The sequence below is a fragment of the Loxodonta africana genome, chromosome 1 (assembly GCF_030014295.1).
Source record: "Loxodonta africana isolate mLoxAfr1 chromosome 1, mLoxAfr1.hap2, whole genome shotgun sequence".
Lineage (NCBI taxonomy): Eukaryota > Metazoa > Chordata > Mammalia > Proboscidea > Elephantidae > Loxodonta > Loxodonta africana.
In genome coordinates this window covers 69,372,098-69,387,113 of record NC_087342.1, presented here as the reverse complement: position 1 = coordinate 69,387,113, position 15,016 = coordinate 69,372,098, and the positions used below count along the sequence as shown (strand labels likewise).

The 15,016-nt window shown below is 40.6% G+C and overlaps 1 protein-coding gene across 2 annotated transcripts in view; it reads left to right on the top strand.

The window, feature by feature from the left end:
• Positions 1–15,016, top strand: part of KIAA0319 (KIAA0319 ortholog) — an 86,072-nt gene that overhangs the window by 42,732 nt on the left and 28,324 nt on the right. For both annotated transcript variants that reach the window (XM_064281415.1, XM_064281410.1), the window contains exons 8-11: positions 1,072–1,300; positions 4,418–4,541; positions 10,296–10,428; positions 11,700–11,848. In XM_064281415.1, coding sequence (XP_064137485.1) covers positions 1,072–1,300; positions 4,418–4,541; positions 10,296–10,428; positions 11,700–11,848 — 635 coding nt within the window. The remainder of the gene's footprint in view (positions 1–1,071; positions 1,301–4,417; positions 4,542–10,295; positions 10,429–11,699; positions 11,849–15,016) is intronic.

The window sequence follows — 15,016 nt, the reverse complement described above, 5'->3', positions numbered from 1 at the left end:
GAAGTCTCGCCATCCTTGCTTCTAAGGAGCGTTCTGGTTATACTTCTTCCAAGACAGATTCTTTCATTCTTCTGGCAACAAGACAAAGACTCTTCTGGCAGTCCATGGTATATTCAGTATTCTTTGCCAACAGCGTAATTTCAAGGGCATCAATTCTTCTTCAGTCTCCCTTATTCATTGACCAGCTTTCGCATGCATACGAGGCAATTGAAAATACCATGGCTTGGGTCAGGTGCACCTTAGTCAACCTAGGAAACCCTCTGAGGCATTTCTACTCTGTCACACAGGGTTGCTATGAGTCAAAATTGACTCTTTGGCACCTAACAACTGTACACTTACCTTACCTACCAATAAGCCCTGTGCTCCTTCCATAGCCTCATTCTCAAATTCTTCTTTACACCCGATTAGCACTCATTACTGCTCAGAACTAACACCTCTCCTCCAGAATCATGGATTGACCTTACTTCACTGTAATTATGAAGTGACCCTACTTCACTGTTCAGTAATCACATCAGGAATCAGTCAAGTACAAGGTCAATGCAGTCCTCTTTGTTGTTTGCTTGTGTAGGTTGAGCATCGACTTATATTTGAAAGTGCTTAATCCTGAAATTGCTTTGCAAGAAGTGTCCTGAAAACATAATTATATTAAGTCCTCTAGAAAAGAATTAAAAATAAAAAGACTTTGTACCTGAAAACTGATGAGCAATTTACTGCTCTACAGGCTCAGGCCTGAAGGTAGAACTTAAACCTGATACATTCTTATTCTCAGTTATTAGAGACTTCTAGGTTGGCCAAGGATGTTTTTCTTACCCAGCATCCCAAAGACTAATCAGAAACCCATATAACATGAAATTCTAACATGTGAATACATTACTGACTAAATGAATAAAATAAACAGCAGCAACAAAAACAAACAAAAATACATTCAGATCTGTGTTCTTTCCTCAGCTTCACCCTCAAATTTCTTCTTACACCTATTCGTTCTTAGTTGTTCTGAGCAGACTAAATTGACCGCTTACCTTAAGATGTGGCACATGCTTCCAACATAATGGCTTCCTTTCCTTTTTGTAGGTTAACCACTATGGACTCGGACGGAGCCACTAACTCCACAACTGCAGTCGTGATAGTCAACAGTGCTGTGGACTCTCCACCAGTTGCCAATGCAGGACCCAATCAGACTATAACTTTGCCCCAAAACTCCATCACTCTGAATGGAAACCAGAGCAGTGATGATCACCAGATTGTCCACTATGAATGGTCGCTGGGTCCTAGTAGTGAGAGCAAAGAGGTGGCCATGCAGGCAAGTTCGCCATCCTGCCTTCAAACTTTTATCTGTCTGTCTGTCTGCCTATCTATCTATCCATCTATCTTCCATAATGCAGCCATCCATCATCTATCTGTTGTCACCATGAGTCAAAATCCACTCCGTAGCAACTGGTTTGGAGTCCCTGGGTGGTACAAATAATTGACTAGCCTGGCTGCTAACTGCAAGAATTGAAGATGTGAGTCTACCCAAAAATGCCTCAAAAGAAAGGCCTGGTGATCTACTTCTGAAAAATCAGCCACTGAAAATTATATGGAACACAGCTCTGCTCTGACACAGATGGGGTCACCGTGAATCAAAATCGACTCTATGGCAACTGGTTTACCTACCTATCGTCTATCTACCTATCTATTTCTGTCTATCAGTATTGGCGTGGGTGTCATGTAAATCTGGAAAACCTGTTTTATAAAATTGTCTGATACGTTATAACTATTAGATATGTTACAGATCTTCCAAGTGTATGTCACTTTCCCTCACCCACTCTAGGTAAGCATAGAACAGAAACCAAATGGTTTGGTGTTGGCAGCTTGACTTTGAGGTCACTTTTGGAACAGTCTGCCTGAACGTTTGCGAGAGAAATATCATTCAAGTCCTGGCAGAAATCTTAGAAATAATCTAACCTAAACCTCACTATCAGAAAATTTCTTCTTAATTTGTAACTCCTCTCTTTAGAAACTGCATGTTAGCATTTCTGTACCCAGCAATCTCTTTCTAAAAGCTTCTTTGTATCTGCCTTTCTTCAAATCTTTGCAATATATTTGTCTAAAAATATAATTACCTGGAAACTTGTGATGTGTATGTTTATGTGTGGCAGTGTGTGTGAGCTGTTTACTTCATTTGGTGATGGCCAGAACTATTTTTTGTTGTTGTTGTTGCTAACCAGCTTGGTATTTTTGAAGTTATAGTATTTGAGAGTTTAATGGAAAATTGATAGGACTTTATGTTGCCAACTTCAAGTTTCTTCTCTCCAGTCCAAGATAAATTTTGTATTAGTATTTGAGACAAAATCAGACATCCCATGAATTAACTTGTCTGCTTTACTTTCTGGTGTTTCCAGAAAATGCTTTGCAATTGTGATTAAAAACCACTGATTGGGCTTATGGAACTTGAAGGAGTCCCAAGTCCCCTAGGTATCCTTGGAGACTTCAGTTAGGGCTATAAATAGTGCTGCCTGCTTCTGTGGTGTTAAGAGAATTCTGAATCCAAGGGGGTTGAATACAAAACAGAAAGATGGAATCTTTTCTATTTCCTTGATTTAAAAAAAATCTAATTTTTCTTTCATTATTGAGAATTATGTGCCCAACGTTAATGCTCCAGAAGCCATTACTATGATGTGAACCCAGAGAAGTCATTGGGTTGTGTGCTTCCCATACCCTGCCCGTCCACTGCTGACACTGTCTCTGCCTGTCCCTAAAGATTACCTACCGTAACGATGTTGGTGGCTTATGATTGATTGATTAAGATGACAAAAAGGATGATCCTTTTATTAACTGGGGCAGTCACAAAGATGAGCTCTGTGAACCAGAGCTCTGTGAACCGTTTTACATTAGTCTACAAATTGTGAGGGCGGCCCGCTCAGGCTGTGTGCTGGAATGGGCAGGTAATTGAAGCCTGTGCCATTATCTAAAACATATGGCTGCTTTGGGTACATTTGACAAGACTCATTAGTCTGCTCACTTCCCACTCACTATAACATTCCCTTTTATCACGTGCAGGTGCATTTGTGTAACCAATATTGGCTTTGAGGAAAGTACTAGAAATTATACTTCCTTTGTGGAAACTTTTAGAGAAAGGTACTTTACCCTATTTGTTCAAAGCAGGGAAAGGCTTTTTTTTTTAACCTCTTAAAAGTTTGTATTTCAGATTTCAAACTGCAATGATAACAACTGATGTTCTATCAGTTTTCTTTAAAGCCTTTAAAAAATGTAAATTCATTTATCTTTAGGCAATATTGGAGTCTGTAAAATTAAATAAATTATGATAGGAGTTAAAATTTAAAACCTTTTCATGATGCCATGAACTTAAGCAATAATTGGAACTATTACCGTTTCCACCACAAACAGCAACCAAAAAATCCTGGATGTAACAAGTGTAGCTGTTGTATACACAGTTGAAAAATTGCCTTTTTGAAGCATTTATCACCTTAGAGTTTTAAAAATTATTTTCAGTTATAAAAGCACTACGTGAATTTCTTCTTGTAGTTAAGAAAAAGTTTAAATAAATTCTAATAAAATAAAAATACACCTTGACCACTACCCTCACTCAAGTCCCTTATTGGAGTTTTATCAGCTTAATGTGTGTACTTCCAGAATATTTTCCATGCATTTATATATGTGTGGCACAATGGTTAAATGTTCAGCTGTTAACTGAAAGGTTGGCAGCTCAAACCCAGCCAGGGACTCCAGCAGGAGGAAGACCTGGTGATCTGCTCCTGTAAAGATTACAGCCAGGGAAACTCAATGGGGCAATTCTCCTCTGTCACATGGAGTCTCCATGAGCCAGAATTGACTCTGACGGTACCCAACAAATACGACATGTGTACATGTAGCAGCATGTATCATACTGTATGCATTTTTCCACAACTTTCTTTTTTCATTTACTAATATGACTTCGACATTTTTCCATTTTAGTTTTTTATTTATAAATCTACCTCTTTTTTTTTTTTTCTAATTGCCATATAGCATTCCATACTATTTCATAGTGTTTCAGCCATTCCTCTGTTGATGGACATTTAGATTGTTTCCACTGTTTGCTATTCCAGACAAAGCTTCAGTCAGAATCCACGTGCCACCTCCTTCTGCACACGGGCACTAAGAAATGGAACTGCCGGGTTAAAGGGTGTGCTCATTTAACATTTTAATGGAAATCATCAGATTGGCTTTCCAAAAGGCAGCACTAATTTACACTCCTGTCATTAATAGATGAGGCTACACAACAGGCTTTGGATTGCATTTCCCTGGGGACACAGACATTTCTTTTTTGAGCAGGATCTTTATATTGAGTAAAATTGTTAGCTCTTCATTGTATCATACTATTTACTTAGCCTTCTTTAATATTATTTTTAATTTTCTTTTTGTACCTGTTACAATTTAGGGAATACAGACACCGTACCTTCATTTGTCTGCAATGCAGGAAGGAGATTATACATTTCAGCTGATGGTTACTGATTCTTCAAGGCAACAGTCCACTGCTGTGGTCACTGTGATTGTCCAGCCTGGTAAGTGAAATGGGAAAGAGATCTGGCCCTAGATACTACAAGCAGAAATGAGAGCTGGGATTCTGGGCTTTAGACAAGCCAAAGTGGTGGTAACTTCTCTAAACTTTTGAGTTGTCAGGAAATCAGGACTCCAGAAGTGGAATCTCAATATAAAAACAATTTTGCTTTGAGTTTCTGGAACTTGTCCTGATTTCTCTAAACCATAATATGAAAGATGAGCTGTGAACCATTCGCAGAACCACTTGTGGGCTCCTATTTGCCACGTAGACACTCCCACACATGCTTTGCTCTGCTGCAGAGGGTTTCGGGGGATTCTTGAAAAGAGGCTGGTTGTCCTATGTGGCCTGGACTCAAATGGCTTGTAGCCAAATGTCGGAAATTGACTCCAGTTCAGCTCACTGTCCATTAATGGTTTCATGAAAACCTGGGTCGTTGTCTATCTTCAGATTTAAACACCTAGGGGTCAGATACATCAAAGACGATGGAGGTGGTACAGGACCAGGCAACGTTTATTGGTTCTGTTATACATAGTGTCGCCATGAGTGGAGTCGACTCCATGGCAACTAACAACAAGTGTAGTTAGGCCCTTGATTGACCATGATCTTTACTTGAGACCTTTTCTAAAAGAAGCGTGCTAGTTCTGGAAACTGTTCAATGTCCTGGCAACTAATATATTCAATTTATAGACCACTTATTTTTTTTTCCACTTATTTATTTAACTAATATGTAATAAGTGTTCTTAGGCCCTGGGAATGTGGACTTTAACAAAATAGACTTGGTCTCTGCTGTCACAGGGCACGTAGGAGAGTACTCATAAAACCACATGATCAGCCAACACAACTGGGCTTGAATGGTGATTCTACTTCTTACCACTCTGTGGCCTTGGACAAGATACTTCACTGTTCTGAGCCCTAGAGTCTTGGTTGGTAATAAGAAGAATAACTTAAGTCAGAATCAGTCTCACCATTGTTCCATGAACCAAATTTAACCCAAGCAAAGATGATATTTTTTTATCGTGATAAAAATGTATGTAATGTGGCAGCTCAATAGACATATCCAAACTCCCTGGGGGACCAAATTGCTGGGCTGAGGGCTGTGGGAGCCATGATCTTGGGGAATATCTAGCTCAATTAGCATAACATAGTTTATAAAGAATATGTTCTACATTCTACTTTGGTGAGTAGGGTATGGGGTCTTAAAAGCCTGTGAGCGGCTATCTAGGATTCTCCACTGGTTTCACCCCTTTAGGAACAAGGAAGAATTGAGAAAACTAAAGATGCAAGGGAAATATTAGTCAAAGGACTAATGGACCACATCTACCATGGCCTCTACCAGACTGAGTCCAGTAAAACTAGATGGTGCCCAGCTACCACCACTGACTGCGCTGACAGGGATCACAATAGAGGGTCCAGGACAGAGCTGGAGAAAAATGTAGAACAAAATTCTATTTTAAAAAGAAAGACCAGACTTGCTGGCCTCACAGAGACTGGAGAAACCCTGAGGTGTGGCCCTGGGATACCCTTTCAGCTCAGTAAGGAAGTCACTCCCAAGGTTCAGTCTTCAGCCAAAAATTGGAGAGGCCCATAAAACAAAACAAGACTGAAAGGGCACACCAGCCCTGGGGCAGGAACTGGAAGGCAGGAGGGAACAGGAAAGCTGGTAATAATGGGAACCCAGGGTTGAGAAGGGAGAGTGTCGACGTGTCATGGGGTTTTTAACCAACGTCATAAAACAGTGTGTCTACTAGCTGTTTGATGAGAAACTAGTTTGTTCTGTAAACCTTCATTTAAAGTACAATAAAAAAAAAAAAAAGAAAAAAAGTATGTAACAAAATATTTACAATTTGAACTTTTTTTTTAACACATACAATTCAGTGTTCAACCATCACCATTATCCATTTTCAAATTTTTTCAACACCGTTAATGGAAGCTCACCAATGACTCTCCCTTTCCCTCTCCCTCCCACCCCTGGTAACCATTAGTAAACTTTGTTGTCTAGAAAAAACAACAACAACAAACCTGAGCAGTGCTATTCTAGGGGAAGGACAGGCTGCTATGGGAGCCACAGAAAGGGAACCTCCTGGGCTTGAGGCATCTGCAAAGAGCTTTTACAGTAGCTGAGGGTTGATGCATGAGTAGCAGGTGAAGAAGGTGGAGGGTGGGGAGTAGAAGGCAGAACGCAGCTTTTTTAGGCAGTGAGAACTGAACGCAGAAACACCACAGGGTGAAAGAGTGTGGTATGTTCAAGGACTAAAAAGGAATTTACCACCGTGCAAGTAACTGGAATTTGTTGTTATGCTACCTATCTTGATTCAGCTGGCAAATTATGAACACTTAAAAATAAAGAAGGAATGTAGTGTGACTGGAGAGAGAGCAAAGGAGGTGAATATATGGGGGTGTGGGGGGGGGCAGGAGTTGGAATGATGAGGGATGATCTGGAGGGAGAGGCAGGGCGAGATCATGAAGGGTTTTGCAAACGTCTGGTCATGTAAATCTTTCATCCAGACAGTAATGGGAACTACTGAACTATATTGAATAGGACAGTGAGGTTGTGACATGGTCCAGATGTGGGTGAAGTTTGTCTCAGTTTTTGACTAGTGACTTTTTTTTTTTAACAGAAATTCTATCTGTTTATGTCAGTGTAATATCAGTAATACTTTATATCTTTTACTTTGGTTCAACATGTAGCAAAAATGGTTTTGAGCATTTACTATTTACGAGGTACTGTGTTAGATAAGTCCTTGGGCGACGTAAATGGTTTGTACTTGACTGGTAACCTGAAGGTTTGCACTTTGAACCCACCCAGGGACGCCACAGAAGAAAGGCCTAGCAACCTGTTTTCATAAAGATTACAGCCAAGAAAACCTATGGAGAAGTTCTACTCTATAGCGCACAGGGTCACCATGAGTCAGAATCAACTCAACAGCAGTGGGTTTTTTGGTTTTTGGTGTTAGGCGCTAGGGCTGCAAAGACAGAAAGGAAATAAGCCCTATCTGACAATGTAGGTCTCTTCATGCGAATGTCAACTAACTTATTTATTTCTTCCCTCCTTCCCCCTCCTCCCTCTCCCTTCCCCACCTCTTTCACATCCCCCTTTCCTCCCCCCCCACACCCCCATCTTTGCCCCTTTGTCTCCCCCACCCTTTACCTCTCCTTCCTCCTCCCTTCATTCTCTTTCTCTTGACTCCATGATTTTTAAAGTTCTTTTAAAGAAACCAAAGATGTATATTTTAGAGAACAGTGGTTTTTTGCTGCCTGTAATCCCCATCTCAAATTCAGAATATTCAATTCCTGGGTCATCTAGGAGACTGAAGTATTTCATTCTAAGATCCCCAAAAGACAGTGCAACCTCTAGCAGCTACCTGGGCTGAATATGAATAATTTGCTTAAATCAAGAAATCAGGGAATTTGAAAAGGAAATCATTCTATGTTTATGGATAGGTAGACTAAACATCGTGAAAATGCCAATTCTACCCAAACAGGCCCCAGATAAGTAAAACGTTATTGAAGAAGATGAAAGTGGGAGGCCCCACACTCCCTGATCTCAGAAGCTACTACACAGTTAGGATAGTCAAAACAGCCTGGTACTGGTACAACAGCAGACACATAGACCAATGGAACAAAATCTAGAATCCAGATATAAATCCATCCAATTGATATTTGACAAAGGGCCAAAGTCCACTAAATGAGGAAAAAACAGTCTCTTTAACAAATGGTGCTGGCATAACTGGTTGTCCATCCATAAAAAAATGAAACAGGATCCATACATCAAACTATACGTAAAAACTAACTCAAAATGAATCAAAGACCTAAATATAAAACCTAAAGTGATAAAGATCATGGGAGAAAAAATAGGGACATGCTAGGGGCCCTAATACATGGCATAAATAGAATTATAAACCATAACTAACAATGCACAAACACTAGAAGGTAAACTTGATAACTGGGAGCTCCTAAAAATTAAACACTTATGAACTTCCAAAGACTTCACAAAAAGAATAAAAAGAGAACCTACAGATTGAGAAATGGCTATGACATATCTGACAAGGGTCTAATTTCTAAAATCTACAAAATACTTCAGCACCTCAAGAACAAAAGACAAATAATCCAGTCAAAACATGGGCAAAGGATATGAACAGACACTTCACCAAAGAAGATGTTCAAGTAGCTAGCAGACATGTGAAGAAATGCTCGCAGTCATTAGCCGCTGAAGAAATGCAAATCAAAACTGCAATGATATACCATCTCACTTGACAATACTGGCACTAATCAAAAAAACAGAAAATAAATGTTGAGAGGTTGTAGGAGACTGGATCTCTTATACACTGCTGGTGGGAGTGTAAAATGGTATAAGCACTATGGAAAATGATATGGTGCCTCCTCAAAAAGCTAGAAATAGAAATACCATATGGTCCAGCAATCCCACTTCTAGGAATAGATCCTAGAGAAACAAGAGCCATCACACAATAGATATACGCACACCCGTGTTCATTGCAGCATTATTCACAATAGCAAGAAGGTGGAAACAACCTAAGTGCCCATCAACAGGTGAATGGATAAACAATTATGGTACCTACATACAATGGAATACTACGCAGGGATAAAGAACAATGATGAATCCATGAAACATCTCACAACATGGGTGAATTCGGAGGCATTATGTTGAGTGAAATAAGTTAATCACAAAAGGGCAAATATTATATGAGACCATTATTATAAAAACTGAAGAAAAGGTTTACACACAGAAGAAGACAATCTTTGATGGTTACGAGGGTGGGAAGAGGTAGGGAGGGGAAATCACTAACTAGTGATAGACAAGTATCAACTTTGGTGAAGGGAAAGACAACACACAATATAGGAGAAGTCAGCACCACTTGACCAAAGCAAAGTCATAGAAGCTTCCTAGACACATCCAAACACGCTGAGGGACCAAGTTACTGGGACTGAGGGCTGGGGACCATGGTCTTCGGGAACATCTAGGTCAATTGGCATAACATAGTTCATAAAGAAAACGTTCTACATCCTACTTTGTTGAGTAGCGTCTGCAGTTTTAAATGCTTGCAAGCGGCCATCTAAAATACATCTATTGGTCCCATCCTGTCCAGGGCAAAGGGTAATGAAGGAAACCAAAGAAACGAAGAAAATATTAGCCCAAAGGACTAATGGACCACATTAGCCTTCTTCAGGCTAAGCCCAGAAGAACTAGATGGTGCCTGGCTACCACCACCTACCACTCTGACACAGATTACAATAAAGAGTCCTGGTTAGAGCAAGAGAAAAATGTAGGACAAAAGTCAAATTCACAAAAAAATACCAGACTTACTGGTCTGACAGAGACTGGAGGAACCCCTGAGACTGTGGCCTCTGGACACCCTGCTAACTCAGAACTGAAGCCACTCCCAAAACTTACTTCTCAGTCAAAGACTAGACAGGCCGATAAAACAAACAATAACACAAGTGAGGAACATAATTCTTAGTTCAATCAAATATACAAGACCAAAAAGCAAGACGAGAAGGCAGGAAAGCTGGACAAATGGACTCAAGAAATCAGGGGTGGAAGGGGGGAGAGTGCTGTCACATTGTGGGGATTGCAACCAATGTCACAAAATAATTTGTGTATAAATTTTTGAATGAGAAACTAACTTGCACTGTAAACTTTCACCTAAAGCACATTAAGATTATTAAAAGAAAAGGAATCAGGGGGTTGCAGACTTAATACAAAGAGATAATTTTTCACATTGTCATATAATTCTAGAAAACAACAGGCCCCCGGTAGCTGTGGCTGGCCCTGATAAGGAGCTGATCTTCCCAGTGCAAAGCACAACCCTGGACGGAAGCAGGAGCACAGATGACCACGGCATTGTGTCCTACCACTGGGAGACCATCAGGTAGCCCATCTCACCACTTACCCACTAGGTTCACACCCTTGGTGTTATACTACTGTAATCTCTTCTTTGAAGACTCTAAAGTCAACTGTCAATTTGAGTTCATGGAGAAGACAGAATTTAAGCACATTTCTAGAAGTGGCAGGGGAGTATTGATTGAAGAACCTATCAAGTGTGGGTGGACAATGAGACACTCATTGACAGTGGAGGGAGGTAGAGCCCAGGGCAGGTGACAGGAGAGCCTTGGTATGAGGTGAGCTTCATGATGTGGTCTCTGTGAGGTCCTCTGTCTGGACCCACTCAGACCATCCAGTAGTGACTGGTGGACAATGCAAGTACACAGTTTAAGGGGTCATCTGTTTTATCTAACATTCACTGAGAGATTTCTCAGTAAGCATGGTTTACATGCTTAATCTCATAGACTCCTCTGGCAGTTCTTAAAAGGTGGAAAATAATATTATTCCCACTTTAAAGCTGAAGAAACTAAGGCTTGCAGAGGTCGGTGAGATCACATGGTCTAAGGTTTCCTGGATAGTAAGTGAAATAGCTGGATCTCAGACCTAGGTCTTTCTGACCACAGAGTCCACAGTCTTAATGCCTACACTATAATTCCTCTTTTAGGAGAGAGATTATCAGGCTCATTCCCTCCTTCTCCATACCACACTACAGATAAACGAGGGTTTATCCTTAAAAAAAAAAAAAAATTAATAATATATTTTATGCAACCCAAGCCCTCCAAAAAGACCAAATCCATTGATGTCAAGTCAATTCTGACTCATGGTGACCCATGTGTTTCCAATACACATGTATATCAAAAATATTAGCATTTCAGCATGCAATCAGTGTAAAAAGTATGAATGAGATATTTTACATTCTTTTTTCATGCTAAGTCTTAATAGCACAGCTAGCGTGGACTAGCCAGATTTCAAGTACTCAGTAGCCATACGTGGCTGGTGGCTACTCTGTTGGACGGTGCAGGATTTATCTGAGTAATTTCTGTCTTCATTCTCCAAGGATAGAGCATTTCATTGGAAGCTCAATTAAAAAACAAAAACAAAAAAAGACTCTTCCCAGGAACCCATCAGGCTCTGTCTGAGAGTAGCCTTATGACTCTCACAGTGGACACAAGTGAATCAAAAGTTATCTTAGCATTCTCTAAGATGGTGTATGTTATAGCTGGAAAAGTCAGCATTTATAAGGACACAAGTAACATACTTGCCATAACTAGAACCCCACAGCCTCTCCCTTTTGTTAATCCCTTTCATGTTTTATAGAGGCCCCAGTGCAGTGCAGATGGAAGATATGGACAAAGCTATAGCCTCTGTAACTGGTCTTCGGGTGGGTGCCTACCACTTCCGTTTAACAGTGCAAGACCAGCAGGGGCTGAGCAGCACGTCCACCCTCACCGTGGCTGTGAAGAAGGGTGAGTCCAGAGGCTCTGGGCAGATCCGACAGCTGAGGATCTGGGGCCCCTTCTGCTTTTCAGTCTCCTAGGAGCCTAAGGCAGGCCGGGATTATTCAGCGATGTTGGTGTTTGCTTATTTATTCACAGCAGATGCTGAGCCAGCCTTCTGCCCATATTGGCTGTTTTCCATCCTCCCTCTGGGAGGAAACAGCATTTCTTTCTGTGTGTGGACTCTACCTTCTGAAGGCTTCACTCTCTTTCTCTGGCTACTGGCAATTAAAAACCCATATCCAAATGACAACTTTCTCTCCTCCTTGGAGATCCAAGAGCAGAGATACTTGCCAGTTCCATGTTGTTTCTTTTTCTTTTATTATTCATGATTTAATGGATTTTAGGAGTGTTCTCCAACAATTTAAACAAATTCCACATAGGAAAAACAGATTTGCTTTCTAGTGAATATGCTAACAATGGATACAACTTGATGTTAGTTGAAGAAACAAACACAAATACATTAATATTGTGTAGTATGTTAATATTTAGTATTTGTTTTGACTGGTATTCGCTTGACATTTCAGTTTTACTGATTTTTAAATTTCATTTTCAAAAGAGTAGAAGAGGAAATGTGGTTTGAAGATCTAAGTCAAAAATCTGTTGTTGTTGTTGTTGTTGTTGTTAGGTGCCGTCAAGTCGGTTCTGACTCATAGTGACCCTATGCACAACAGAACGAAACACTGCCCAGTCCTGCGCCATCCTTACAATCGTTATGTTTGAGCTCGTTGTTGCAGCCACTGTGTCAATCCACCTCTTTGAGCGTCTTGCTCTTTTGCACTGACCCTGTACTCTGCCAAGCATGATGTCCTTCTCCAGGGACTGATCCCTCCTGACAACATGTCCAAAGTATGTAAGACCCAGTCTCGCCATCCTTGCCTTTAAGGAGCATTCTGGCCGCACTTCTTCCAAGACAGATTTGTTCGTTCTTTTGGCAGTCCATGGTATATTCAATATTCTTCGCCACCACCACAATTCAAAGGCGTCAACTCTTTTTCGGTTTTCCTTATTCATTGTCCAGCTTTCACATGCATATGATGTGATTGAAAATACCATGGCTTGGGTCAGGCACACCTTAGTCTTCAGGGTGACATCTTTGCTCTTCAACACTTTGAAGAGGTCCTTTGCAGCAGATTTGCCCAATGCAACGCGTCTTTTGATTTCTTGACTGCAGCTTCTATGGCTGTGGATTGTGGATCCAAGTAAAATGAAATCCTTGACAACTTCAATCTTTTCTCCATTTATCATGATGTTGCTCATTGGTCCAGTTTTGAGGATTTTTGTTTTCTTTGTGTTGAGGTGTAATCCATACTGAAGGCTATGGTCTTTGATTTTCATTAGTAAGTGCTTCAAGTCCTCTTCACTTTCAGCAAGCAAGGTTGTGTCATCTGCATAACACAGATTGTTAATGAGTCTTCCTCCAATCCTGATGCCCTGTTCTTCTTCATAGAGTCCAGCTTCTCATATTATTTGTTCAGCATACAGATTAAATAGGTGTGGTGAAAGAATACAACCCTGATGCACACCTTTCCTGACTTTATACCAATCAGTATCCCCTTGTTCTGTCCAAACAACTGCCTCTTGATCTATGTAAAGGTTCCTGATGAGCACAATTAAGTGTTCTGGAATTCCCATTCTTCACAGTGTTATCCATAGTTTGTTATGATCCACACAGTCGAATGCCTTTGCATAGTCAATAAAACACAGGTAAACATCCTTCTGGTATTCTCTGCTTTCAGCCAGCATCCATCTGACCTCAGCAATGATATCCCTGGTTCCATGTTCTCTTCTGAAACTGGCCTGAATGTCTGGCAGTTCCCTGTTGATATACTGCTGCAGCCGTTTTTGAATGATCTTTGGCAAAATTTTGCTTGCGTGTGGTATTAATGGTATTGTTCTATAATTTCCACATTCGTTTGGATCACCTTTCTTGGGAATAGGCGTAAATATGGATCTCTTCCAATCAGTTGGCCAGGAAGCTGTCTGCCATATTTCTTGGCATAGACGAGTGAGCACCTCCAGCGCTGCATCTGTTTGTTGAAACGTCTCAATTGATATTCCATCAATTCCTGGAGCCTTGTTTTTTGCCAATGCCTTCAGAGCAGCTTGGACTTCTTTCTTCAGTACCATCAGTTCCTGATCATATACCACCTCTTTAAATGGTTGAATATCAACTAATTCTTTTTAGTATAATGACTCTGTGTATTCCTTCCATCTTCTTTTGATGCTTCCTGCGTCGTCTGATATTTTCCCCATGGAATCCTTCACTATTGCAACTTGAGGCTTGAATTTTTTCTTCAGTTCTTTCATCTTGAGAAACGCCAAGCGTGTTCTTCCCTTTTGGGTTTCCATCTCCAGCTCTTTGCACCTGTCATTATAATATTTTCCTTTGTCTTCTCGAGAGGCCCTTCGAAATCTTCTGTTCAGCTCTTTTACTTCACGAATTCTTCCTTTTGCTTTAGCTGCTCGACACTCAAGAGCAAGTTTCAGAGTCTCCTCTAACATACATCTTGGTCTTTTCTTTCTTTCCTGTCTTTTCAGTGACCTCTTGCTTTCTTCATGGATGATGTCCTTCCACAACTCTTCTGGTCTTCGGTTACTAGTCTTCAGTGAGTCAAATCTATTCTCAAGATGGTCTCTAAATTTAGGTGGGATATACTCAAGGTCATATTTTGGCTCTCGTGGACTTGCTCTGATTTTCTTCAGTTTCAGCTTGAACTTGCACATGAGCCATTGATGGTCTGTTCCACAGTCAGCCCCTGGCCTTGTTCTGACTGATGATATTGAGCTTTTCTATCGTCTCTTTCCACAGACGTAGTCAAGTTGACTTCTGTGTGTTCCATCTGGTGAGGTACATGTGTATAGTCACCGTTTATGTTGGTGAAAGAAGGTATTTACAATAAAGAAGTCGTTGGTCTCGCAAAATTCTATCATTCGATCTCTGGCATTGTTTCTGTCCCCAAGGCCATATTTTCCAACTACTGATCCTTCTTCTTTGTTTCCAACTTTTGCATTCCAATCGCCAGTAACTATCAATGCATCTTGATTGCATGTTCGATCAATTTCAGACTGCAGCAGCTGATAAAAATCTTCTATTTTTTCGTCTTTGGCCCTAGTGGTTGGAGCGTAAATTTGAAT